At 47.0% G+C, this 27692-nt stretch overlaps 1 protein-coding gene and 1 long non-coding RNA gene across 3 annotated transcripts in view; both read right to left on the bottom strand.

Annotated features, from left to right (window-relative positions):
• Positions 1–6893, bottom strand: part of GLB1L3 (galactosidase beta 1 like 3) — a 51994-nt gene extending 45101 nt beyond the window's left edge. Inside the window, exons 1-3 of one of the 2 annotated variants that reach the window (XM_039462249.2) lie at positions 6510–6893; positions 5805–5930; positions 5382–5684 (exon numbers count right to left, since the gene is read on the bottom strand). In XM_039462249.2, coding sequence (XP_039318183.1) covers positions 5382–5684; positions 5805–5930; positions 6510–6532 — 452 coding nt within the window. In that variant the 5' untranslated portion in view covers positions 6533–6893. The remainder of the gene's footprint in view (positions 1–5381; positions 5685–5804; positions 5931–6509) is intronic. The other variant, XM_039462251.2, reaches the window with a different exon arrangement.
• A 10313-nt stretch (positions 6894–17206) lies between these two features.
• On the bottom strand, positions 17207–26770 carry LOC104650070 (uncharacterized). Its single transcript, XR_743796.3, has 3 exons — positions 26710–26770; positions 26309–26396; positions 17207–25532 (listed from the first exon to the last, which is right to left on the bottom strand). It is a non-coding gene; the product is annotated as an uncharacterized LOC104650070 (long non-coding RNA).
• Positions 26771–27692: the final 922 nt, after the last annotated feature.

The raw sequence follows: 27692 nt of genomic DNA, 5'->3' as shown, positions 1-27692 counted from the left end.
GGAACATCACACACTGGGGCTTGTCAGGAGGGGAGGCTAGAGGAGGGAGAGCAGGGGGTGGAGGGGATAGGGGAGAGATAGCATGGGGAGAAATAACTAATGTAGGTGACGGGGTGATGGATGCAGCAAACCACCATAGCACATGTATACCCTATGTAACAGACCTGCACATTCTGCACATGTACCCCTGAACTTAAAGTATAATAATAATAATAACAGCAAAACTTAAAATAAATAAAACAGAAAGCATATTCCCAAATAGCTAATGAAAACAACAACAAAACTTAAGAAATATTTGAAAATAAATGGCATTCAAAGCACTATGTAGCAAAATTGGTGGGCTATATAACCGAAGCAGCACTCAGAGAAACATTTATATCGCTGAATGAATATATTAGAAAACAGTAAAGACTGGAAATAAAAGAAGCTAAAAATTAACTCAGGGAAGAAAGAAGGAGGAGGAGCAGGAAACGGAAGAAGAGGACAGAGAAGAGAAGGTATTAAGTTGAATAAACTAAAGAAAATGAAATTACACATAACTCAGACCATGAAATATAAATCTGAAACATACAGAGTATTAACAAAGCTACAAGCTAGTTATTTGAAAAGACTCAAAAGAGACAGATAAGATTTAGAAAAAAAGAAAAAACAACGCAAATATACAACGTGATGTATATAACTTCCAAGTGAGTACAGGTAAGGAAGGAAAAATTGCTCAAGTCCCAGTCAGTTCAAAAGAAGAAAGAAGGTTGGGCATGGTGGCTTATGCGTGTAATCCCAATTCTTTGGAGGCTGAGGCAGGCGGATCACCTGAGGTCAGGAGTTTGAGACCAACCTGAACAATATGGTGAAACTCTGTCTCTACTAAAAATACAAAAATTAGCTGGGGTGGTGGACGCCCAGAATCCCAGCTACTCGGATGCTGAAGCAGGAGGATTGCTTAAACCCAGGAAGCAGAGGTTGCAGTGAGCAGAGATCACACCACTGCACTCCAGTCTGGGTGACAGAGCGAGAGGAAGGAGGGAAGGAAGGAAGGAAGGAAGGAAGGAAGGAAGGAAGGAAGGAAGGAAGGAAGGAAGGAAGGAAGGAAGGAAGAAGGGAGGGAGGGAGGCAGGGAGAGAGTGAGGGAGGGAGGGAGGGAAAGGAAGGAAGGGAGGGATGGAGGGAAGAGAGGGAGGGGAGGTAGGGAAGGAAGGAAGGAAGAAGAAAGGAAGAAAGAAAAAAACATTAAGAAAAAAAAGATCTACAGGGAGAAAACAGGATGTGCTCTAGAAAAACAGAGAACATGAGTTAATAACCATTCGAAGAGCTATGTCGTCCCAAAAACCTTCACCTCACAACCTCAAAAGGTAGTAGTCATAGAGTTTACAGGTGAATCTTAAGAAACCTTCAGGGTAAAGATAATTCTTGTGCAGAATATTTTCAATAAGTAAGAAAAGAAGATTTACACACTTTATGAACTTACTATAAGAGTGATTAAAAACTGGAGGAGAATACTAACAGAAATAAAATTTTAAATCAGTTTCACTTATAATCATAGATAAACACATTCTAAATAAAATAGTAGCAAATAAAGTCTATGTGTATGTAACGTGTACATATCTCAGAACCAAGCAGAGTTTATACCAGTACCATATGGTTGCTTGACTATCAGAAAAATTGCTGATGTAATTCAACACTTCAAAAGAAGAGTGAAGAAAAACTGTATTATCCCCCAATAGATGCAGTAGCAGCTCTCAGTAAAACTCAATAATTATTTCTGATTAAATGCTTTGCATTTTAAATGAGCCAGTTATCAATTTACTGCCTCTCAGCTTCAAATTCACCCTTCAGTAGCAGCTCAGCAAAAAGGCACAGGGCCCTCTAAGCATCTCCTCCTTTACAGTAAGTGTGATGGCAAGCTGGCCACAAGATGGTGGCAGGCCCTCAGGTGGTCGAGGACTCTGATTCTGGAGCAGTTTTTGCTTTTCTGTATTTGGTCATACGGGGTGGCTGGTCAGTTGTGTAGAAGTATCAGGACAACCATCAGGTTTCCTTTTTTAAAATCCAATGTAGTGTAAGTACAAACTATAACAACTTGGAATTAACCAAGGAAGGCAATGTAGAGTTAAATATTTTGGCATTGGCCGGGCGCTGTGGCTCACGTCTGTAATCCCAGCACAGCACTTTGGAAGGCTGAGGTGGGCATATCACCTGAGGTCAGGAGTCAAGACCAGCCTGACCAACATGGCGAAACCCTGTCTCTACTAAAAAATACAAAATTAGCCAGGCGTGATGGCACATGCCTGTAATCCCAGGTACTCAGAAGGCTGAGATAGGAGAATCGCTTGAACCCAGGAGGTGAAGGTTGTGGTGGGCAAGATCGCACCATGGCACTCCAGCCTGGGCAACAAGAGTGAAACTGAGTCTCAAAAAAAAATGGCATTAGCATAACCAATATAATTACAGGTGTAAAATGTTACATTATATGTCCCATAGCATTTTGCTCATACTTTTTCTGTCTTTCACTTTCCATATTGTAAATCTGAGCTTCTCAGGACTACTTTCATTTTTTTCTGTTGTTAACTTCATGAAAACAATCATCTAGTGCAATCATCTCATCAAGAAACATATAGATAGATAGATAGATAGATAGATAGATAGATAGATAGATAGATGTACACATACACACACACATATATTCTGTATCATAAAATTGCCCCTGCAAAGGACACTTAGACTTAAATGTTGCCAAGTGCTGTGAGCCTGCCCTCCAATCCCTGAGCAATGCCCACAGGCCTGCAGGGAGTGGAATGGTTCAGCAGCCGGCCTGGAGCCCCACTGTGGTCCCAGCACAGCTCTGCTAACTATTACTATGTACCTTTGTCACTGCTTGACTTTGGAAAAGTGACAACCTCTCTTGGCCTGTTTTCTCATCTGCAAAAGGTGATCATAACACTCCTCACCACATATGACTGCGATAGGGATTAAACGAATTTGTCTTTCTCAAGCCTTACAGCAATGCCTGGTTATGTGTAAATACAACATGAGTGTTTAGTCGATAACCAAAATCGATATCTTGCTTTATAGTAGTAGAATATTTAAATGAGCATCTCTGTTTTGGCAATGGCACAATCATTATACTAAGGGTGGTCTTCCTGCCTTCCCCCTAAAATCCAGGAACACCAATCCTTTTACATGAAGCCTCAACAACGCACCCTTCCACAAAAGATTTTCTTGGGGTTCACTCTTTTATGCACCTTAATTAGCTCCCAGTTCTCTTGAGTTTCAAGAGTTTTCTGGAAATGGTTCTGTTATGAAGCCAACTCCACTGTTCCCAATTCAAATATGATTTTTACAGCCAGGTAGAGTGGCTAGCACCTGTAATGCCAGCACTTTGGAAGGTGGGAGGATCGCTGGAGCTCCGAAGTTCAAGACCAGCCTAGGCAACATAGTGAGACCTCATCTCTACAAAACATTTAAAAATCAGCTGGCATGGTGGCATGACTGTAGTCCCAGCTACTCAGGGGGCTTAGGCAGGAGGACCACTCGAGCCCAGGAGGTCGAGGCTGCAGTGAGTCATGATTGTGCCACTGTAACATCGCCTCGCCAACAAAGCCCTGTCTCAAAAAAAAAAAGAAAAAGAAAAAAAGAAAATACGATTTTGGGTTTGGCACAGCTTTTATTTGACTTGCCATCTGTGTGCAGGCAGGAGCCTACGTCCTGCGTGTGTCTTCTGTGGCATCCACGCTCACAGCTGCGTGGTCACACCTGGAGGCAATCACGCTGGGAAGGGCATCGCATGCATTAGGGAATGTGGGCTCTGCAGCTGCACTGCCTGCCTCAGTTCAGACACTACCCACCTTCGAACAAGCAGGTTAACCTCTGTGTACTGCGTCTTCCCCTGCAAAGCAGGAGTTACAAGCTCCATCTCACAGGACAGTTTCAAGGATTAAGTGAAAACACTTAGAAAGTCCATGGCTGTCAGCACCTACCAAATGCATGTGACCTTTTGTCAGCATATGGGTAATCACATTAAATTCATGCTCATTTATATTTCAGTTCTTCTGATTGACTAAACTGGGTTCCTATCTCTTTTTGCCAACATTACTGAGTACATACGCATGGCAGACATGATGACAGGCATTGCACTTAAAGAAGGTAAAGATTTTATCCCCTTTAAACATCAATGCAACCTTACGAGGCAATTCTTATTCTGCCCATTTACGGACGAGGACACCAGGCCCTGATGCAATGCTTAGTTAGAGGCAGAGCTGGGACTGGAAGTCACGTCTACCTGCCTCTAAATCCCCATTATCTTAATCACTAGCATACAGTGTTCATTCTGTTCATGCCTTTAAATTTCACTTTAGCAATACTGGTGTTTCCTTGCATGTTCATTTTTGATAATGCCGGTATTTCTCTACCTGTTCGCCTTCACAAACATAAATAAAAATTGTTGGCCGTGTGCAGTAGCTCATGCCTCTAATCCCAGCACTTTGGCAGGCTGAGCGGGATGAATTGCTTGAGTCCAGGAATTTGAGCCCAGCCCAGGCAACATGGCAAAACCCCATCTCTACAAACAATTCAAAAAATTAACCTGGTGTGGTGGCATGCCCTTGTGGCCCCAGCTAATCAGGAGGCTGAGGCAGGAGGATCACTTGAGCCTGAGAAGCAGAGGCTGTCATGAGCTGAGGTCATGCCACTGCACTCCAGCCTGAGCAACAGAGTAAGACCCTGTCCCCCCCAAAATTGTTTTAAAACCATGTATGTATCTGTAAGTACATGTTTATCTGTAAGTGTGCCTTAAGCTTATGTCATTAAACTGAGTGCTCTTAGGGATCCTGGTATTCCTTCGTTAGACAGATTCCTGAGGCAATAACCTCCTCCCTTTAGCTTCTCCCACTAACCCTATCCAAGTCTTTAATTACAGAGCAAACTCAGCAGGAGACTTAAATGACAGCTAAAAGGTATGTGCTAGAAACATTCAAAAGGTAAGTCCTCAGGCCGGGCGCGGTGGCTCAAGCCTGTAATCCCAGCACTTTGGGAGGCCGAGGCGGGTGGATCACGAGGTCAAGAGATCGAGACCATCCTGGTCAACATGGTGAAACCCCGTCTCTACTAAAAAATACAAAAAATTAGCTGGGCATGGTGGTGGGTGCCTGTAATCCCAGCTACTCAGGAGGCTGAGGCAGGAGAATTGCCTGAACCCAGGAGGCGGAGGTTGCGGTGAGCTGAGATCGCGCCATTGCACTCCAGCCTGGGTAACAAGAGCGAAACTCCGACTCAAAAAAAAAAGAAAAAAAAAGGTAAGTCCTCACGCTGGACCCCAAAACCGAGGCTCCCAGGCAGGATGCACTTGTAGGGTAACAAGGTCATGGAGGTGAGGGGCCGGCACTCACGTGGTGACAGTGTTCAAGCCACAGGCCTTCAGCTTCAGCAGGCGGTCCCTCCAGTACTCCCTGGGCACCCGGAAATAGTGGATGGAGCCCCCGAAGATCAGGAACTTGTGGCCCTCCAGTGTGAAGTGGGGGTTACCCTGACCTGTGCTTTCAGTTCCAAGTCCCACAGATCGGTTCTTCAGCTCCAAAGGAGTCAGGTGAGACCAATTAAACCTGGAGGAGGCGGGCGAGGGAAAGAAAGTGGAAAGGGAGAGAGGGCTCGGGAGAGAGCTCGGGAGAGAGCTCGGAGGGACGGCTGAAACCCTAGCGGAAAAAAAAGTTCTTGTTAGTGGGGGGTGTTCTGTGCACACTGGTGATATTATTTTCTCCAAGAAAGAAGAGATCGCTCCCCTCCCTCCCCAGGAATGTAGCTCTCAGGCAAACCTGGGCTGGGGCGGATGCGCTTTTCCAATCACGAGGTTCTCTTCCTGTTTAAACCGAGGACCAAAACCTGATAAGATAAACGGCAGGAAAAAGATGCCCACCATTCTCTTCCAGGAGAGCCACGGGCTGAAAGGAGAAGGGATAACAGTGACAAGCGGAAGGCGCTGGTCCCACCAAGCGGCAAGGGCCGGGCAGCCGTGCCCGGGGCGCTTTAGAGGCCAGAGCCCCGGAGGGGGCCGCGACACAGGCAGGTCTTCCAGGCGGCTCAGGGCCAGGAGAGCGCGGCATCGCCCGGTCAATCCTCCTCGGTCACGACGGAGGCCGGGAACAGACGTTCAGTCCTAGATCCGACAGACACGGCTGGGCACCGCGGGCGGGTGCCCGGGAAACGGGGAGGTGGGCGCGCTTCCACCACCAGGTTCAGGAAGGACGCGGTGCCCAGCGGCCGGAGCCCCTGGCCTGCATCCCCAACCCCGATTTTCTGGCATCTGGTGAACAGCCCCTCCGCGGGGCGGGGGTAGCGAGGGGATCTTCGGACAAAAGCTGGGGAGAGCGGGCTTGAGGACGGAGCCTCGCGCCGCGCGGCCTCGGGCGCCTGGCTGGCCACAGGACCCGGGGAGGTCTGGAGGCTCCCAGGCACGCTGGGGTGGTGGGGAACCCGAGAGGGCGGGCTGGGCTGCGGCCGGGACAGCGGCGATCCCTCACCTGAGTAGAGACGAGGACCCCATCGCGGCGAGGCCGTGGCACCGAGGGTCTCTCGCGGTTCCCGTCCCTCTCCGCTCAGGGCTGCGCGCTGCGCCGGGAGCCGGGGCAGAAATCCGTCCGGAGGCGCGGGAGCCTGGCCGGGGTCCCAAGGCTGCTCTGTCGGGCTCCGCACCGAGAGGACAGCCGGGCGCCTCTGGCGCTGCAGGTGTCCGCGCAGCCCGTCCGGGTGTAGACGTCTCTCGGCCCTTGGAGGGAAAACGGGAGGGCCCGTGGGTCAACGCCCCGACCTTGGGCTTCCTGACCTGGGTCGACAGCCAGCTGGCACAGAAAGGCCCGCGCGTGGGAGAGAGGCGGAGAGAGAGCCCAGCGCGGGGCACAGCAGGAAGTCTCCAGGCAGCGCGCTCTAGAAACCACGTGCAGATCATAAAGCAAGGATTCACAGCGGAGCACGAAGTACAGGCGAGAGTCCTCGGAAAATTCTAGTTTCCCCACGCTGTTACCTCGTGATAAACGAGTGAGAATTAGAGCGCAGAGCCGTGGGAAAGCGGTTCCCTCGGCGAGAGCGGCCGGAGCACAGCTTCACGGCAGGCGCGAGCGCTGCGGGGGCTGCGCGGACCAAGTTGCAGGACAGGCAGAAGGCAGGCGCGGGGTGGGGGCGGTGGACGCCTAGCCCCTTCCAGAAAACAATGGGGACTATTACACGGTTTACAGCAGAAACTAAGCCAGGTGTTCGTTTCACGGAGATTTACTCGGCTGCAGGGTGGAGGCTAGATGAGAACCATGTCCTCTCGGGTAGGTGGTAGTAACGCTACCCAAGAGGAGGGCACGGGTTCCGGGAAGACTTAAGAGGTTCAACCCGCCGCTCTTGATGACTGAGCGCATGAGGTCGGTGATACGGAGCGAGGAGTCTGGACGGCCGCATGTTTCAGGCTTAAGTAACTTGGCGGTGACGATGATTGAGACGGGAGACATGGGAAGGGATAGAGCCTGCCTAGAGGGAAAGGTGATGAACTCGATTTTGGAAACGGTGATGTGAAATCCCTATGATGGAAACAAAAATACACCTTCTGATTTCTCCCTTTGACGTCTTTGCTTCTCACATTTGAAAGAACAGAGCCTACCACATCAGGTTGAAACCAGGAATGGAGTTCTCAGAGAATACTGCGTTGGGAGAAGGGAGTTGCTCTTGTCTCACTCATTACAAGGATACTTTCCTCTCTAAAACCTTAGCTCCCTGAAAATGTGCAAACTGTCCATCTTTTCCTCATTTTTAGGTTGTAAGTAATGAACTGTTAATAATTTTGTACGTTGTGGTTTTACAGCCACACACTTTATGCTTCTTTGTCAAGTTCAAAGTATTCTACGGCTTGTGTCTTCCCACATAAAATTTAGAATAAACTTGTCTATTTCTACAAAAAGCCACGCTGGTATTCCTATAGGAATTGCAATCAACCTAGAGATCAAATTGAGAATCATATCCTTATTGAGTCTTGAACCCACAAACACGTATGTCTCTCTATTTAAATAGTTCTTTTTCCACTTCATCAGAATTGTGTGATTTTTCAATATACAGATCCTATGCATGTCTTGTCAGGTTTATACTTAAATAATTCTATTGCTCTTAAGAGGTTAAAAATGTTATTATATTTTTGATTTCAGTTTTGACATGTTTGATGTTAGCATATAGAAATGTGATTGAGTTTCCCATGTCGATCTTGTATCCTGTGAGCTTGGTAACACCTACTAATTTTAAGAGGTTACCTATAGATTACTTGGCATTTTCTACATAGATAATTATGTCATCTGCAAATACGGACAGTTTTATTTCTACTTTTCCAGTCTACATGGCTTTTTATTCCTCTTTTATGTGTCTTAGTATGATAACTAAAATTTCTGTGTTGAAAAAGAGTGGCAAGAACTGACATTTTTACTTTGTTCCCAGCTGGAAAACATTCAATTTTTCACTATTAAATATGAAGACAGCTATAGGTTTCCTGTACATATTCTCTATCAAGTTGAAATAGTTTGACAGCTGGGTCTACAGTCACCAGCAACCCTGTTGTGATTTATTGGAACAAGCTATATATCAAGAATTGTGATTTTCTGCAGACGCTGATGGAGGAAATTTGACAAAGGTAGAAGAGTCAAAGAATGGATTATTGGTTCATTTGAAGGGTGACTCATCCTGTGTCCTTTTGCCATCTGGGGCTCCCCTCTGCTGATAGGAGTATTTGAGAACATCTACAAATGAACCCTGGAGAGTGTGAAAGTTCCCCCAGATTTCTGTGTTCATTAAACCTGTAGAAGTCTTGAAAATGTACAAGGTAAAGTAACAATTTTGATCAAACAAAGCTGTCAGTTTCTGTCTTGAGAGTACAGAAGTACTCTCAAGATACTCTACAAGGCCAACATCCTGAGCACAGGAAACACCAGCTACTAGGGCCACAGACCCAGCATCCTGATGCAATTTGTTTAAAAAAAAAAAAATCACTATTTTTTCCCTTCAGTTTCTAACCAGATAATTGATGATGAAGCGAAGAGTTAACTTCCCAAAGCAGACAGAAAACATCAGAAAGCTTCCAGAACTGCTTGCAAACTTCCTGTGCCAGCACTTTGATGTTAATTAAGCACAATTCCTGCTTTTAGATTGCTCTCTTGTAAGAACAGCAGCTTCTAGAAAAAGAAGGCACCGCCCTCTGTTGCTTTAGTAGTGGACAACCCTATAGGAGTTCATGTATAAACCAGAAAAGACCATTCTTGATTTCTTCTTAGGGTGGACTTCTTTAAAAAATGTATGCGACAGGCCAGTCATGGTGGCTCACACCTGTAATCCCAGCACTTTGGAAGGCTGAGGCAGGTGGATCATGAGGTCAGGAGATCGAGACCATCCTGGCCAACATGGTGAATACAAAAATGAGCTAGGTGTGGTGACACGTGCCTGTAATCCCAGCTACTCAGGAGGCTGAGGCAGGAGAATTGCTTGAACCCGGGAGGCAGAGATTGCAGTGAGCCGAGATCGTGCCATTGCACTCCAGTCTGGTGACTGGCAAAAAAAAAAAAGAAAGAAAAAAGAAATGTGTGTGACAACTGTATAATAAGAACCCTTCTGAGACCCAAAAATCTGGCTTAGGAATTGATATTATCAGTGGAAAATTAAAGGGAAAGATTATCAATTATTAATATTCCAGTGGTCAGAGAGCTGTGAACAAAGAGTCGAGACAGAGGTATCTTTAAGATTAGAGTAGGCAAAATCTGTTGTCTACTTACAAGATCATCTTTCTAGGTTTACTGATAGTTAATAAAAAGCAGCATAATTTCTAGAAGCGAAAATTTAGCCACTTCTATTTATAAACCATGCTTGTTAGAGAAACTTTGTTTGCTTAAGTCATGATTATTACAGAAATTGAAAAATGCTCATGTGAGCTATTAAATGGACCTGTGGTCTCCCAGTAATTAATTTAACCCATGATGATACACAGTTAACAGGCTGAGATGGAGGGATAGGTAGATTACAGATACATCCCTGCTAGAGATCTTCAGACCCCTAGCTTTAAAACAACTTACAGACATTCAAACTCAGGTAAATTGATAATCAATATGATACGGATCGTCTCCAAAAGATTTAAAAACAAATGACATAGATATGCACCATGCAGGGCTCCTCCCAGAAGAGGGAAGTGAAGCCGCCCACCTCCATCTCTGCCTCCACCTGCTCCTCCACAGGGTGACTAATGCCAAGTGCAGTCCTCTCTGAAGGAGGTGCTCAGCTTTGGGCAGTCCAGCTCAGCTGCCTGACTCTGGCTGTTACCATTCAAATGTGTCTTTTTTAAGGACTGAGTCTACTAGATGCATTCATTAGTTAAGCAAATGGAAATTCAGGCAGAACTGTGTGGTGAGAAGCGAGGGTTAAAATGTGTTATCAAGCGTCTTTTCTCCTAGGAGTTGAAGTTAATCAGCCTGATCAGGTCAGGGTGGAAGCCTTGCCTTCTGCATGAGTGCATCATTGATGATGAAAAAGGGCCAGCCTTGAGAAGGTAAGACAGGAGGATTGCTGTCTCCATGGGGCACCCAGAAAGAGGCTGCTGTCCTTGCAGATAACCTGATCCATTGAGCCAAGAACTGGATGGGGAGTGTCTGTAAGAATATTAAAATCCTTATCCCGAAGTGATTTATTTTTGTCAGGTTTTTTCCTCTGTTATTAACAGCTGACATTTACCAAGCACTCCTACAGTCCTACATGTTTGACATTTCTATTCTTTTCTTTTCTTTTCTTTTCTCACTCTGTCACCCAGGCCAGAATGCAGTGGCGCGATCTCGGCTCACTGCAACCTCCACCTCCCAGATTCAAACAAATCTCCTGCCTCAGCCTCCTGAGTAGCTACAGATGTGTGCCACCACGCCCGGCTACTTTTTATATTTTTGGTAGAGATGGGGTTTCACCATGTTAGCCAGGATGGTCTCGATCTCCTGACCTTGTGATTCGCCTGCCTCGGCCTCCCAAAGTGCTGGAATTACGGGGGTGCGCCACCGTGCCCAGCCCTATGTTTGACTTCTGTTGTCTCTTAACTCTCACAGCACCATAAAGCGGGTACCATTAGTATCCCTCCTTTATCAATGAGGAAACTAGAGCACAGAGGCTTTCAGTGAGGTGTACTGTCATACAGCAGGTTGGTGACAGCTGGGATCTGAATGCCCTGTAATAGAAATATTCAGTCTCACATTGCCGAGATTGGTTCACCAGACTCTGCTCAGCAAACAGCCGCGTGCAAAGCACTGCTCCTGTTCAAACTAAGTGTGATGGCGCAGGTGAAAGTGCTTTAGGAAAAGTCCACAAATGCATTTCAAATGAAAGGATAACCATGTGTCTAGCAAAAGGGAAAGTGAAATGCTTCTAAACCATCAGGTCTGTAAAATAAACTACGGTAACATGGAAAACTATATCCAAATATTAGAAGGCTTAAAAATTCTTTTTAATTGATTTTATAGTTTTTTCAAAATCTTTTTTTAGAGATGGGGTCCCACTCTGTTGCCCAGTCATAGCTCACTGGAAAATGCCTGAAGAGGCCCCAGTTCCCAAGGGCTCTGCTGCACACAGCACATCCTTGCCAGCTGTGGGTTCCATGCAGGACTCTGAAAACAAAATTGCGGGAGTCTGTGAGCCATGTGCTTTTTTTTTTTTTTTTTTTTTTTTGAGACGGAGTTTCGCTCTTGTTACCCAGGCTGGAGTGCAATGGCGCGATCTCGGCTCACCGTAACCTCCGCCTCCTGGGTTCAGGCAATTCTCCCGCCTCAGCCTCCTGAGTAGCTGGGATTACAGGCATGAGCCACCATGCCCAGCTAATGTTTTGTATTTTTAGTAGAGACGGGGTTTCACCATGTTGACCAGGATGGTCTCGATCTCTTGACCTCGTGATCCACCCGCCTCGGCCTCCCAAAGTGCTGGGATTACAGGCGTGAGCCACCGCGCGCGGCCTGAGCTATGTGCTTTTAATAAACCACAGCGTCACCCAGTGCCCGTCAGTGGGTGGAAAACCAGGAAAGAGATTAAGGGGACAGTCAGCGAGCCCTTACTTCTGTGGAAGGGCTTCTCACTACAGGGGCCCCAAGAAGCTGCCTTCCTCCCACTCACGACCACCCCTTTCTGCCCCAGTCAAGCTCAGGCTCGGCTTCCTCCACATCCTGAATGCCATCGTCACCACCCAACTGGGTTTCTTACCTGCTGCCTCCCCATTCATATTTGCTCTTCAAAATCTCTCTCAAATGTATTGTAAGGGGTTGGGGAGGCGGTGGGAGCATATCCAGCTCCCGGAGATCAGAGGTTCTGGGCCTCTCTAACCCCGAAGAATGGGAAAAGGGACCCGGAGAAGCGGGGAGTTTGCAGTTCGAATAAATATCATGGACCCGAAGAGTTTTGCAGAAAAGCGATTTGTTAGAGAGAGAGAAAGAAGACAGCTCTCACGCTTTTGTGGGAGGGGACCCCGGAGAGGGAAATCCGTTTAGGTGGGAGCCGCTGGAGGGTGAACCCTTGAGTTATTCCCTCCCCATTCATGTTCTCGTCCAATAAGAGTTCTCGCGAACTTCCTCCAGAGTGATTGATCTTTGACTCTGATAGTGGATTGGTTACTTGGTCCACAATCCTGAGTTGCAGAGCCCCCTCCTCCCAGAGCTTTGGGCCGGATTTTGGGACAAAAGAGCCCCATCTGGCTTGGCTCTGCCTACCTGGCCCGACGCCCGCAAAAATCAGACAAAGATCTTTGCATCTGAAATCCCTCTGGTCCCCATATGGAGGCGTGGAGGAGGTGCTCAAATCCCTGCATTTGAAATCCCCGTGTTTGAAACCACACCCCTCGCGGACCAGGGAAGAGAAGTCTCTCGGTGTCACTCTCAATAGATCTGATTTTTAAATTTTTAATTAAAAATTCTAAACTTCACTTTCATTTAAAAACATTTAATTTTAAAATTAGATTTAAACTTAAAACTAATTAACAATTGCCTATTAAATAAAATCGAAACTTCTTGCCTAACATTTATAACCCTCTGAGTTCAGGATCAACTTAACTTTCCAACCTTACTTAGCTTTCTTCTCCATGTTCACCACAGACAACCGGTTATAAGCTAAAAAAACAAGCACCCCACCCCGGACCCCAGCACACCTGGACCTCCCTTCCTGCCCTGGAAGGATGCACTTCCCTCATTCACTTCCAAAATCATGCCTATTTGTAAAGATTGAACTCAAAGTAGCCTCCATCATGAATCCTTCCAGCCTGAAATACTTTCTCCCTCTAACAAACATATATCATGACCTAACCTTCTAGCTAAATGTTTATACTGTTTAACCATGAGCCTTTTGAAGGCAGAAATTGTTTTAAATTTAAATTTTTAACCATTTAAAAATTTAACAATTTAAAATTTTTTCACAATTTAAAATTTTCAATTTAATTATTTAAAGGATCTTGGCTCCCTGCCAACCTCCGCCTCACGAGTTCAAAGTATTCTCATGCCTCAGCCTCTGGAGTAGCTGGGACTACAGGCACGCCTCGCCGGATCTGGCTAATTTGTTTGTATTTTTAGGAGAAACGGGTTTTTGCCATGTTGGCCAGGCTGCTCTCAAACTCCCGACCTCCTGTGATCCCCTTGCCTCGGGCCTGGCCGACACTGTTCTTTCTGTGCCGAGGGAGGGGTTTCTTTCGAGCCTCTTCAGCTTCTTCTGTCAGGTCACGCATGTAGCCTGCAACGTCTCTCCCACGACATGCTCCCACCATACTTCCTTGCTTTCGGAATCATAACCAGGCAATCATTTGGTACTGTGAGTGATTAACAAGCCTCCATCCTTCAGGGCCCCAAAAACTTTATTGCCAGTGGTAGTTCTGGCAAGGCCTGCATCCAAATAGCAGGTGCAGCTCCCCTATCCCCCACCAGGCTGTCAGTGCTCTCCATGCTGTATTCATCTTCGGTCACCTCCACCTGGCCTTCATGGATCTTGCCCACACCAAGCCTGTTGACAAGCTGGGGCCAGCACAGGCCAGTACCACACGCTGCAGCTTAAGCTATCAGCCGACATTCACACAGAATCTCGGCAGTTCGTGTGCGTAAGCTGCCCACACTATCACAGCTCCTATCTGGGCATAAGCCCTCCGACCAATGGTGTCTCTGTTTGCCACACAAGCTATCATCCTGTGTTTGGGTGTGCTGTACTTATTTTTACCCTGTATCGCCAAGCGTTTCTGAGCTCAGTCATGTTTTACCCTCACATCCCCTTCTGAATTTCACTCGTGTCTCTGAAAGCAGGCTTTACTCTTGACAACTTTAAGAAACCCTGCACAAGAGAGACCTCCATCTGTGGCCCTACATGGATCTCGGGATCTCTGGAAGTAGAAGAAACAGAGATGTTTCCAAACATCGCCTTACTTTCTGAAACATAGAACTAGAGATATACAAATGATCTATTACTTGTTCAAAAATATGTGTGTGTTGCCTGATGGAGTTGTGTGCTTGACTCAAGATTTAAAGATCAATGGGATGTGTTTCCTACCCTTAGGCACTTTCAGCCTAGGCGGATTATAATTGTACAGAGAATATGATGGTTAATTTATTTGTCAACTTGGCTGGGCCTGGGGTGCCCAGCTCTTTCATTACTCATTATTCTGTGTAGATGAGGCATTTCTGGACAAGACTAACATTTGAAATCATAGAATGAGTAAAGCCAGTTGCCCTACCTACAGTTCGTCCACCCCATCCCATCTGTTGGGGGTTTAAATAAACAAAAGGCAGGATAAGGGAGAGCTCACTCTCTCCACCTGTCTTTGAGCTGGGACGTTGGCCTTCTCCTGCCTCTAATTCCAAATCTGGCTGGCACTTTAGACCATCAGCTCTCCGGGGTCTCCAGCTTGCTGACTGCAGAATCTGGGACTTCTCAGCTTCTGTAACTATTTGAACCAATTCCTTATAATAAAAGTCTTTCTCTACATACATTTTATTGGTTCTGTTTCCCTGGGGAGCCCCAGTAGAAGAAATCCAAGACACGATGCAATACGTGAGTGCCACGATACTGAGAGTGCTGCTCGAGGCATTATGGTGGAGACGGGGTTCACTGAGGAGCGGGTTGACTCATCTCAACAGGTAGAACAGGGAGACCCGCTTCGATTCATAGTTCAGTGGGCCCTTCTGCATGGTAGCAGAGGGCATGCATTTTAGGGTCAGTACAGATATAAAACCAACACTAAAGCACAAAGATCAGATTAATGGCATGAAAATATGTCTACAACATGGTTAGCTTTAAACAATATTTAAACTTTATTATCTAAGTGTTGTTATCTCACATCTACCTCAGTAATCAACTCATGCAGCTGCCTTATTCATAAAAAAATTTTCAAGCTTGACTGTCTGTTGGGCTCCAAATCAGTCTTAGAAATTTTTGAATAATTGACATTTTAGAAAAGGCATTTTCCATACACAAAAGGAAAATAAGAAATCAGCATCAAAAGATTAAAAAGCCACATATTTGGGAACTACAGTCAAAATAATCAATGCATTAAAAAGGAAATTAGAATGCAAATGTTTAAATGTTTAGATTGAATGAACTTGGATGGGCTTTACATCAGAATTTCTGTGATGGCTTTTTGGAGCCAGATCACGTATGGAAAGCAAACATTCTCTGCTTTTCTTTGTACACTCTTGGGGTAGGTGTTCGTCCTGTTACCAATGCTGCCTGTGTGTGAGCAGGGACCGGGTAATTGGCTTTTGACAAAACTTCAGTTCCTATACTTAGGAAACTAACTTCCTAACTTTAGGAAGTTAAGACAAGAACTGAAAAATAAATTTCAGGCATCTAGACATGGAGACTATTTGGATTATGGACTGCAGAGAATTTCTAATGAAGACAAATAGCGTGGTTAGGGATCTCATCTTGTTCAGTGACTTTCTCAAGCGATGAGTTCTCTTCGTTGAGGGAATGAACCCCCAAAGTATTTGAAAGACTTTACGTATATACAAGACACTGCAGATTCCTGTGTGAAGAATGGTACTAGAACAATTGATTAACATGTTTTTAAAGTACTGGATCTTACCTCACAACAGATATAAAAATTAATTTGAATGATGCACAGATTTTCTAGGGCTGTTGTAACAAGTACCATAGACTGGCAGGTTTAAATAACAGAAATTTATTTTCTCACAGTCCTGGAGGCTGGAGGTCCAAGATCAAAGTGTCAGCAGGGCTGGCTCCTTCTGAGTCCCTTCTTTGGTTTGCAGATGGCCATTCCCTTCCGTGTCTGCACATGACTTCCTCTGTGTCCTGATCTCTTCATACAGGGACACCGGTCACACTGGATTAGGACCCACCTTAATGAATTTATTGTATCGTAGTTACCCTTTATAGACCATATTCCCAAATACAGTCGCATTCTGAGGTACTAGGAGTTAGTTAGGGCTTCACACAAATCAGCGCCTAGCATATAGATTAAAGATTTAAAAATTAAAACAAACAGTAAACTTTTAGAAGAAATTATAGAGAAACTGTTGTTACAGTTTTGTTACAGTAAACTATTTTCTTAAGTAAGACATGAAAGCTCAGCCACGGAGTAAAAGCTAGGTCAACCCGACTACCAAAAATAAACAGAAAGCTTGCTGTTCATAGAAAGACCCCATTTTTTTAAATTGCATTTTAGATTTTGGGGTACATGTGAAGAACATGCAAGATTGTTGCATAGGTACACACACGGCAGTGTGATTTGCTGCCTTCCTCCTCATCACCTATATCTGGCATTTCTCCCCATGCTATCTCTCCCCCACTCCCCACCCCCTGCTGTCCCTCCCTTATTTTCCCCCAACAGACCCCAGTGTGTAGTGCTCCCCTTCCTGTGCCCACGTGTTCTCATTGTTCAACACCCGCCTATGAGTGAGAACATGCGGTGTTTGATTTTCTGTTCTTGAGTCAGTTTGCTGAGAATGATGGTTTCCAGGTTCATCCATGTCCCTACAAAGGACACGAACTCATCGTTTTTGATGGCTGCATTATAGTCCATGGTGTATATGTGCCACATTTTTTTAAAAAGGAAAAGACAAGCCACAAATTGGAAGAAGTTATTTGAAATGTTTATATTCTTTAAGAATAAACATTCAAAAAAATGAATAAACATTCAAAATCAACTCAAAAGGAAATCAAAAATAAACTAAAGCAAAACATTACAAAAATGGGCAAAATATATTAGAAATACTCATTTCACAGAAGTATAAATGACCAATAATCATATTAAAAGACACTGACTTCCTTACTAATAAAGAAATACAGTTTAAAAGAAAATAAAAATTTACACACATATGTTGATTGGCACTGTGGTTGAAGTTTATTCTCAACTACTCTGGAAAGGAATTTGGTATCATCTAGTGAAATTGAGAATGTGCTAAGTCCTAAGACCAGTTTTACTTCACATTGTCCGTCCTGCAGAAATGCATTCACATGCACACTGTGAAACCTACACATAAATGTTTGCATCAGCATTGTTCATAATATCCCCAAACTAAATAAAGCTAACTGTCCCCCACAAAGAGAATGTATAATTGCTCTTTAGTGCATTCACAAGTAGATTTCTATAGAGCGGTGTAAGTAATGAACTCAATGTTGTATAACAACAAAAAAATAGTCGAAGAATACATATAGTATGACACCAAAATAATCTAAGAGAATCACACAATACAACACCATTTATATAAGATACTCAAAATGCACAAATACAAATAGTATCTTAGTGATAAATGCATAGATAGTAAAACACTGAAGTACACCAAGGAGAGAATATGAACAAAATGTAAGCTATTCCAGTTACCACTGGCGCAGGAGAGGAGAAAACGTAAAGGTGCGAGTTGGTAACGTTCGTTACTATTCTAATGATTACGCTACATGACTGGCAATGAGTAGTCATTTTATTTTTCTTCATATGTCATATAGGTGCATCTACTGGGTCATGGTTTTTCGTGATATGCTAAGATGAGATGAGACGCTGGGAGTGCAGACTTCGTTGAGTCAGCTATGTGATTCTTTATATGGGATGACGAAATAACAAGAATTCTTTCCAATAAAATTTTAAAATGGAAAAAACATTCTGGGATGCTGTTAAAATGACAATTAGATAATATTTATAAACTTAAATTCACCATTAAGAAACACAAAATAAAGAAAATAAAGAAGCTAATAATTCAATACAAGTGGGGAAAAGAAAAACACAGTACACACGGAAAGTAGAAAGAAATGCAGAAGAAAAGGTGCAAGCAGAAATAAAGTAACAAAATTAACACCATGGTAGAGATAAGCAACAACCTAGAAGCAGTACTTTGAAAACATTAGTGAAATTGAGAAATCTTTAGGAAGACTGACCAAGAAAAGCTGGCAAAACGAAGCCATAAAGGATAAAATGATTACAGTTACAATATAGATTAAAAAGTACTTTTTAAAATTTCATGACAGAAAAAAATAAAAATCAAGATGACAAGGGCAATTTTCTAGGAAAAAAAAACCATACAAAAAGAAAACTCAAATACCCAAGCCATTAAATAACTTAATCCAACATAAAAAGTAAAATAGATGTGTAAAAAATGGGGTTTTTTTTCAGAAGGTGTTCTGAGAAGGTGGTCGTGGTTTGCTTTTCATAAGTTTCATTACAGCGAAATAACCACACCTGTCTAACAAACAACAGGAAATGTACTGCTTTTAACTAAACGGACTCTTACTAAAAGGACTCTTAGTACAAGGGCCAGATGACTTGCATGCTGCAGACATACCCTGGCCTCTGCAGGACACAGCAGCCTGTCCTGTCTCCCTGAGAGGCCTCCTTCTCATCACTGCTGCACAGCCAGGGAGGGCCTGTCTCCCAGTCACTGGATAACAGCTGCTGAAATGTTCTCAGAGGCTGGTGTTCTCATGGTTATGAATCCACGGTTCCTGGCTACAGAATGCGTTTCTGTTGGGCCACTTCTGTTGTCTCTTTAGAGTTGAGGGCTGCCACTCAGGACTTACTTCTCCCAGTTGATCAAAGCAAGTGAGACATTGGCTCATCCCAATGTTAGGAAGTTAGTTGGGGATGGGGAGTCAGCTATTGGTTGGACTTCAGGTGGCAGAGAGGATCCGAAAGGGGTTCTTACTGTTTGCCCCACATGGTGTCACCTGCCTTGGGGATCAAGATTAAGGTATCATCCACAGGACTGCAAGTCCACAGAGGGCATACAGACTTAAAGATTGTCTGGGTCTCTGTGCTGAATTACCTTCTGTCCTACACATTTGTCAAAAAAGAGAAGAACTTGCATTTTCTGTACAAACTTAATTTACTCAAAAAGGAGAAAGGCTCCTTGAAACCAGCTCATAGCATTGGGTTCTATGTCCCCACCCAAATCTGATCTCAAATTGTAATCCCCATAATCCCAATGTGTCAAAGGAGGGACGTGTTGGGAGGCGATTGGCTAATTGGGGTGGTTTTCCCCATGCTGTTCTCAGGATAGTAAGTCTCACAAGATCTGATGGTTTCATAAAGAGCAGTTTCCCCTGTACTCACTCCTCTCTCTCCAGCTGCCTTGTGAAGAAGCGTCTGCTTTCCCTTTCACCATGATTAGAAGTTTCCTGAGCCCTCCCGCAGCCATGCAGAACTGAGTCAATTAAACCTCCTTTGTTTATAAATTACCCAGTCTCTGGTAGTATCTTTACAGCAGTGTGAAAATGGACTAATAGACCAACCTAGCCTTTAACAGGTTACAAAAAGGTTTCAGGTTCCCCACTTACTTCCCAGACAAATTTCTGTTTCCGTGGTTGAAAGGATAAGAGGCTTTTTTTTTTTTTCCCCAAGACGGGGTCTTGCTCTGTCACCCTGGAGTGCAGTGGCATGATCTCAGCTCACTGTAACCTCCGCCTTCCCGGCTCAAGCAATTCTCCTGCCTCAGCCTCCTGAGTAGGTGGGACTACAGGTGCCCACCACCACACGCGGCTAATTTTTGTATTTTTAGTAGAGATGGGGTTTCACCATGTTGGCCAAGCTGGTCTCGAACTCCTGGCTTTGTGATCCGCCTGCCTTGGTCTCTCAAAGTAACAGGATTGCAGGTGTGAGCCTGAGCCACCTCACCTGGCCTAGGAGGCTTTCTTGTTACTCGGGGAACTCTGTATGATGGAGGAGAAAAGGACAGAGCTCTCTGTTGGCCTCCAACTTCTTCAGGCTGCCCCTGGAAAAATAAAAATCCACTTCGGATACAACAGGCGTTTAGTACTGCCGCTGAGACTCTGGGAGGAATCTGGGTGAATTAAAGAGGGTCAACAATTCATTCTCCAACACACTTGAGTAGAGAAAATTGTGGCTTCTATAATTAGATCTGACATTCCACCAGGGTGTCGGGGATACACCACCACCACCAGCACCATGAAACTCCCCTGAAAGCTTCTCCCCACGGGCAACTTGGATTAGAGGAGAGTGCCTGACGGGATGGGAGCTCTGCACACTGCCTGGGACCAAGTGGTCATGAAGACCGGGAAAGGGCCTGGCACCAGCGATCACCCCACCCAGTGTTTCAAACTTTTTACGATACATTGAATGAACCAGTTCCAGAACTCCCCCAGAAAGAAAGAAAGAAAGAAACTCTCCCAAAGAAAGAAACTTGCTCTTTCAGTTAGCCAAGACTTTAAAAGTGCATTCTTGCTCTGTGTATGAAGGAACTATATAGGGGATCGGTGACCATGGGAACACGCAAGCTTGTGCCTGCTAACCCTGTCCCTAATGCGACCTATGTGCAAAAGGGCCTGAGTAACAGCTTCTAGATCTTAAAAACCTCCATCACCGGACAATATTGTCTGGCCAGAATAGGAAGGGGTATGATGGTCCCAATGGGAAAGCTAGGCTGTTTGGGACAGAAGGTATATAATGAAACCAGTAAAACAGTCACTTAGTGGAGTTTAAATAGAACCAAGACCAACCCTTTCCAGAAGTTTCCCACCTTACAGGTGGCCGGGACCTACCCGGAACTCCACCGGGACTGGGTAGTGCCTCCTGGCTTGTACTGGATACGTGGGCACAGGGCCTACACCCAACTGCCAAACCAGTGGATGGGCAGTTTGTGCCCTTGGTACCATCAAGCCCTCTTTCTATTACCCATAAAAACTGGGGGGGGTTAGATTTTCCTGTCCATCACTCATGAGACAAGTGAAGCCTACTTACAGGGGAGGGGACTGGAAAGATGATGAATGGTCCCTGAGAGATTAATACAATGTCAGCCACATGGGCAGAGGACGGCTTGTGGGGCTATCATACTCCAATCTATGTGCTTAATTGAATTATTCAGTTTCAAGCTGTCCTAAAAATCCTCACCAACAAAACTGGCCAGGCTCTAACCTCCCTGGCACGGCAGGAGACCAAAATGAGGAATGCCATCCACCAGAATAGACTGGCTTTAGATTACTTACTGGCAGCTGAAGGAGGGGTATGTGGAAAATTCAACTTAACCAACTGTGGCCTGCAAATAAATGACCAGGGTCAGGTGGCTGAAACTATTGTAAGGGCCATGACAAAACTGGCACATGTGCCCGACAGGCCTGGCGTGGGTTCGACCCTGAATCAGTGTTTGGGAACTGGTTTCCTGCTGTAGGAGGGCTCGAGACCATTATTATACATGTGTTACTAATAATAGGGCGTGCGTATTGCTCCCCTGCTCAATGTCCTTGCTCCTTCAAGTGATAAAAGGATTTATAACTGCCGTGGTTTAAGAAAAAACGTCAGCACAGGCCTATGACATGAACCACTACCAATCTGTCTCATCAAAAAAAACCCTGACAGTAAGGCTAAAGGTAAGAGTGAGAATTCTCACCAAAAAAAAAAAAAAAAATGAGAGAGAGAGAGAGAGAGGTGAGATTCTCAAGGGGGGGTGAGAGGGAAGAACCCCCTCGCCTCCTTCAATTTCACCTCCTCCCTCCCCGCTTCCAGATGGTAAGGAGGGTGAAGAAGGAAAAAAAATGAAATAAAATACCAAAGAGCTGGGAAAATGACTCCCTCTTTAGTTCCCAGAGTCTCTGCTATCTGTTAACCTTGAAAGAGCTGCAAATGATTGTTAGCTCTGCCGGCTGGAGCCTGGCACTGGGTCACACTCCCACGTCTCCACGACCAGGCTCTCTCCTGGAAACACCTCTGCCAACAAACAGCTCGTTGCTTTTGTCTTGTCTCTGTAAGGCCCCCTCCCCTGCTAACCCCGGCTCACGCTGCATATGAATTAGCAAATCAATGAAGCCAAAATATTGTAAGGTCGGACGTCCAGCAAATGGACAATGACATAGTCCTGCCTCAGTTTCCCCTTTAGCTTTGTAAGCCTATAAAAGGGGAGAGAAGCTGCAGCTTGGGGAGCTCGGTGAATGAGGCTGTAGCCCCCCACAGCTTCCAGCTGAATAAAAAGCCACTTCCTTCCTCAGTTCTCTGTTCAGTGTTTGAGAGGTTTGTTCCCCACCACTCCTGCTACAGAGGAGAGTCCCTGACGGGCCAGGAGCTCTGCACACTGCCCAGGACCAAATGGTCATGAAGATGGGGAAAGGGCCTGGCACCAGCGAGGAGCTGCCCCTTGATAGACGGGATCTGTAGCACCACCCTCAGCGTGCCTGCCTTTTACAGGTGTAAAGGGAGCAGAATCTGTAAAAGTATAACAATAATTTTCTATTTAGCCTCCCCCATGCATGGCTTTTACCCCAATTTACTCTAGGAATCCATTATCTGTGGGAATATCAGCATTTGTTTCAATAGCAGAACAGGAGAAATAAGGAACAAGCTGTTTCTATATTCAGAAATAGATTGCGCAGAAGAAAAACAGGTTCATCTTTGTTTCTTCATTTATAAAGGACTGATCCATGAGGCTCTCCTGGAGGGTCAGAAACACAACCTTCTGCCTGGGAGAGCAGGCAGCTCCACAGAAGAGCTTTCGCCTGGTGGGATTCTCATCCCCAGAGAACATTGGGTGGTGTCTGCAGACATTTTTGGCTGTCACAACTAGGAGTGGAGGGTGCGCCCCTGGCATCTGGTGGGTAAGCCCAGAGGATGCTGCTAAACATCCAGCAATGCACAGCATGGTCCCCACCACAGAGAATGGCCTGGCCCCAAGCACTGTGAGTGCTGCGGGTGAGACCCTACTAACGGCCGAGGTCTGTGAGCGCCACCTGGAACCCCACTAGAAACGCACACCCCCAGAGCCGCCTGCCAGCAATTCCAGGAGGGCCCAGCCACTTTTGCTTGGGCAAGCCCGCCAGGTGCTGTGATGCGCCTGAAGTTTATGGAAGTAAGAGGCCATGACGTGGGGATTCCTGACACTTTCTGGCTCTGGACAGTGGTGGAAAAGAGGAAGAAAAGACCAAAGGATGGAGCCAAGCTGCTGTCTGTGCTTCCTCTTCTGTGGGCTGCAGCTGAGAAACCAAGCTTGGGCTGGGCAGCAAAGGAGACACCTGAGCAGGCAGCTCTTGCCCCCTGACCTACGTGGGCTGTGGAGGGCCTCGTCCACGTGGGTAGCCTCCTGGCATCGACAAGTGCAGGATGCAAGGGGCGCACTCACCATCCTGTCCGGGCTGACTGGGTCTGGTTGGGGCGCACTCACCATCCTGTCCGGGCTGACTGGGTCTGGTTGGGGCACACTCACCATCCTGCCTGGGCTGACTGGGTCTGGTTGGGGCACACTCACCATCCTGCCCAGACTGACCGGGTCTGGTTGGGGTGCACTCACCATCCTGCCCGAGCTGACCGGGTCTAGTAGACCCTGTGCAACCAGCCTGATGCCGGCTCCCATGGGAGATCACGGAGTCTCTTGAGGTCTGGCTGGATTCCTTCGGGTGTTGGCATGGGCTCTCTGCAGCCCTCATGCAGTGCTAGCTTGCCACTAGGGTGACCCACTCCCCCAAGCTCCCCTGAGAGCCTGTTGGGTAACTCTGGGCATTTGTACCACCTGGGAACTTAAAAGACCAAAACACCAAAAGTATCATAAATCTCCCCTCTGCATTCCCATGCGGTGCTACCAAGCTGGCTCACCCTGGGGCTGCGATGGCTCTCTCTGCCCTTTCCTATGGCTCAGAAAGAAAAATGGGAGAAGAATAGGGACCCATCAGGGCTGTGAGTTCGCTACATATGGTGATGAGGAGAGAGACAGTGGGTTGGCCTAAATCTCAGAGAAGCAGGGTTTCTGCCTGACTATGGAAAACCAATGGTATGGAAAACTATGGGGAAGAAAAAAGGAAACACCTTTTAAAAATCATAACACTGAAAACACAAAGCATCTATGGACGACCCGTGATCTCCTGCATTCGCTTTTCTGTTTTACTTGATTTCTTGGAAAGGTCACTTTGCTCCAGACATGCGTTTGCACAGTCAGGCGTTCTGAGCATCTCCTTTCTGTTTTCAACACTGTATCTGGGGGTCAAACACTTTTTGCTGTCGCCATATAATGAAGGGTGTGCAATGGGTGGGCTTAAGCCAAGCAAAAAATGTCCCCGCAGGTTAGAGGGTGGACAGCGGACCCAACGCAGGGCAAATCCTGTGACCCAGGCTACTCAGTCACCACTGTGGAAGGGACTCAGCTCTGTCTGCTTTCTGCTGCATGTCACACCCCTCGAGGCTCCGTGGCCTGGAAAAGAAAGTCCCACCAGCCTCGTGGGTACCACACCCCCACGTGGGGCGGAAGCAGGAGTGCAGCTCAGTTATTAGGCCCACAAAGGTTTCACTTAAGTGGGGTGACTCCCCAGAAGCATGTCTGGATCCCACTGCTAACAAAAGGAGCTGGGGAGGCAGGGACAGACCACGGGCAGCCACTGCAGCAGGCACCAGATGGCCCCACTGCAACCTCACGTAACTGGTCCAAGCCATCTCTACCCACGGCAGCCCGGGGAAAGGTACTAGAAAAAGTGCCCTGGTGCTACCACCACAGCAGCGAAAGACAGCAGTGGGAGCAGGGTATGCTTCAGAAAGGCCAGGAGTGAAGGCTGGGATGGGCTGACGGTGAGACCGGGATCCCGAAAACAGTGGAGATGTGTGGAAGGGGGCCGAGGGAGCCGGGCTCAGGCTGTTAGAGGAGTGGACTAGTTAGGTCATAGTAAAATCAAAGGGGACAAGTGGGGCTGTGCAGGCCCAAGAGAACCCGTCCATCAGGCAAGGACGGAGGCCACTTCAGGGCCCTGCGAGAGCACACATCCTGCCTCCTTTGTTCCTGTCTCAGCTAGAAACATCCAGAAGGTCATCCAGATGCCACAAAAGACCCTTCGGAATGCCATACCCAAATGATCCGGCTACAGAGACCAGCTTCCACTTCCTCAAACACGATGATCTGTCAAGGACAAGGTGGAGCGGCTGTGAGGTTCCAGTTCTGCCTCTGGGTGGACTGGGGCACAGGTGCCATGGGCAGAGTTCGCCTCATCTGTTCCAGAATGAAGCCATGGTGCTGTCTGGGTAGAGGGTGTTCTGAGGACCTAACGACCAGCAGCAGCCCGGGTTTTGTCCATTGGTGAACACAACTCCTTTCATCCAGTCCTGAAAAAGACTGGAACAGCAGATTGAAGATCTGAGTTCTAGATGTAAAGACGCAAGGGTGAAAGACAGACACACACACACACACACACACACACACACACCATACACCACCAACACACCAAATCAGATCATGCAAGGATGGAGGCTGCTTGGGGTTCCTGCGAGAATGCACATCCTCCCTCCTTTGTTTCTGTCTCAGCCAGAGCTCCCTACACAGGATGGATGACCAGCTGGGTCCCTGGATGAGAGGTGCCCCAGGGAGTTCGGTACCACCACTGGCTTGGGCTTGGCTTGGCACCTAGGCCTCATGGGAGAGGGCTCTGATTTCTAACAAGTCTCCCTGTGTCTGCCCCAAGCCAACAGAGGCTGTGGATTCCCTAAACATCAGGTATTCATCAAAACACACTGGTGGGTAAGATGCCTCTAAGCTCACGCTGCAGAACCTTGGGTGTGGAGCAAATGTGTGCGGGCATCTTACCCACCACATCCCTGCCACGGGCTGGACGATATCTGGTACTGGCATCTTACCCACCACATCCCTGCCACGGGCTGGACGATATCTGGGGACTAGTGGATGACTGTCCCCAATTTCCTCATGCAGTGGCTTCTCTAGCCACCCCCACTGGAACACACTACTCACATATCTGTGCCACGTGGGGTAGCTGAGGCCCCAGTATTCCCTCACATGTGGGCGTCTCAGAGCTGGGGGCCCTGGCCTCTTCCACGCCACACGCCTGTGCTCACCGCCCTCAGCTTGGGGTGACGGCAGCAGCGACTGGAGCCCACCTTTTCTTTCTGCGCCAATGTCCCGCCCAGGGGTGAGGAGGCCTTGGTTCTCCCCCAGGATCCTCAGAGTGCCGCTGTCCTGGTGGCCCTGCCCGGGACAGAACAGCCAGGGTGGGCACCATGAGGCACTCTTCTGTACTCCTTCTGGGTCTCCCCGACACAACGAGGGCACAGCTGCAGGACTGGCAGGCAGCAGGCCTCAGGGCCCTACAGACCCCCAGCACCGAGCCAAGCAAACCCCTGGCTCCCGCTCTCCCCACCCATCCACCCACCCTCCCAGGCCAGGCCTGGCAGGAAAAGAAAGAATCCCTGGAACATTTTATCAGAGACTGCTCTGGGGCAGGAGGCCAATTCAGAGTTTTTTGAGCAGCAGATACTCAGGATGTAAAAGCTCTGCTTACCCATGGCACACACGCTTGTACCTCAGAAACCCACAGAACTCTCCCTCCTCCGAGTTGGGCTCCTTTGAGGAGTAAGCTAAAGGGCGGGGAGGAGCAAATGGGCTACCCAGGGCCAGGCCACGCCCTCAACACACACAGGGCCTGGCAGGGCTACCCAGGGCCAGGCCACGCCCTCAACCCACACAGGACCTGGCAGGGCTACCCAGGGCCAGGCCACGCCCTCCATCCACGCAGGGCCTGGCAGGGCTACCCAGGGCCAGGCCAAGCCCTCAATCCACACAGGGCCTGGCAGGGCTACCCAGGGCTAGGCCGTGCCCATATCCCACACAGGGCCTGGCAGGGGTACCCAGGGCCAGGCTGCACCCATATCCCACGCAGGGCCTGGCAGGGCTAGAACTTGTTCCTCACTGGGTTGGATACATTTTTCTTAATAGCTGATGGGTGACATGATCCAGGACTCCCACAGACTTCTCATTCAAAAACAGCTGCCAAAGAAAGAAGGCAGAGCTCTTAGGTCCTCATTAAGAAAGGGAGGACAGGAGCCTTAGAAAAGCAAAGAAAAGGGCAAATCGAGGAGAATAATAAACTCTTTGACTCCCAGAATAAGCCAGCTGCCCTTGAGCTCACAAAATCCAGCCGGAGTTCAAGGGGCACAGGGACACCCTGATGGAGGAGAAGGCCGAGGAAGTGCAGTCAGGATGCACAAGGCCTCAGCTCCACTGCAGGGCAAGGAGGGGATACTTAAAAGACCTGCAGGGAATGACGGAGTAACGGAAGGTGGAGGATGAATAGATACTGTCAAGAAATGGTGATAAAAGCGAAGGCATGGAGATGCAGGAACGGCAGTTGTTTCTGCGTCTCCCCACCTGGCCATCTGGGATCCTCTCTGCCACAGATCCCATTCTGGCAGGCTTCGTCAACTCTTTTTTTTTTTTTTTTTTTTTTTTTTTTTTTTAAAAAACAGGGTCTTGCTCTGTGGCCCA

Source organism: Saimiri boliviensis, chromosome 6 (assembly GCF_048565385.1).
Source record: "Saimiri boliviensis isolate mSaiBol1 chromosome 6, mSaiBol1.pri, whole genome shotgun sequence".
NCBI classification, from domain to species: domain Eukaryota; kingdom Metazoa; phylum Chordata; class Mammalia; order Primates; family Cebidae; genus Saimiri; species Saimiri boliviensis.
Note: the sequence above shows the minus strand (reverse complement) of the source record. Positions and strands in the feature narration are given on the sequence as shown.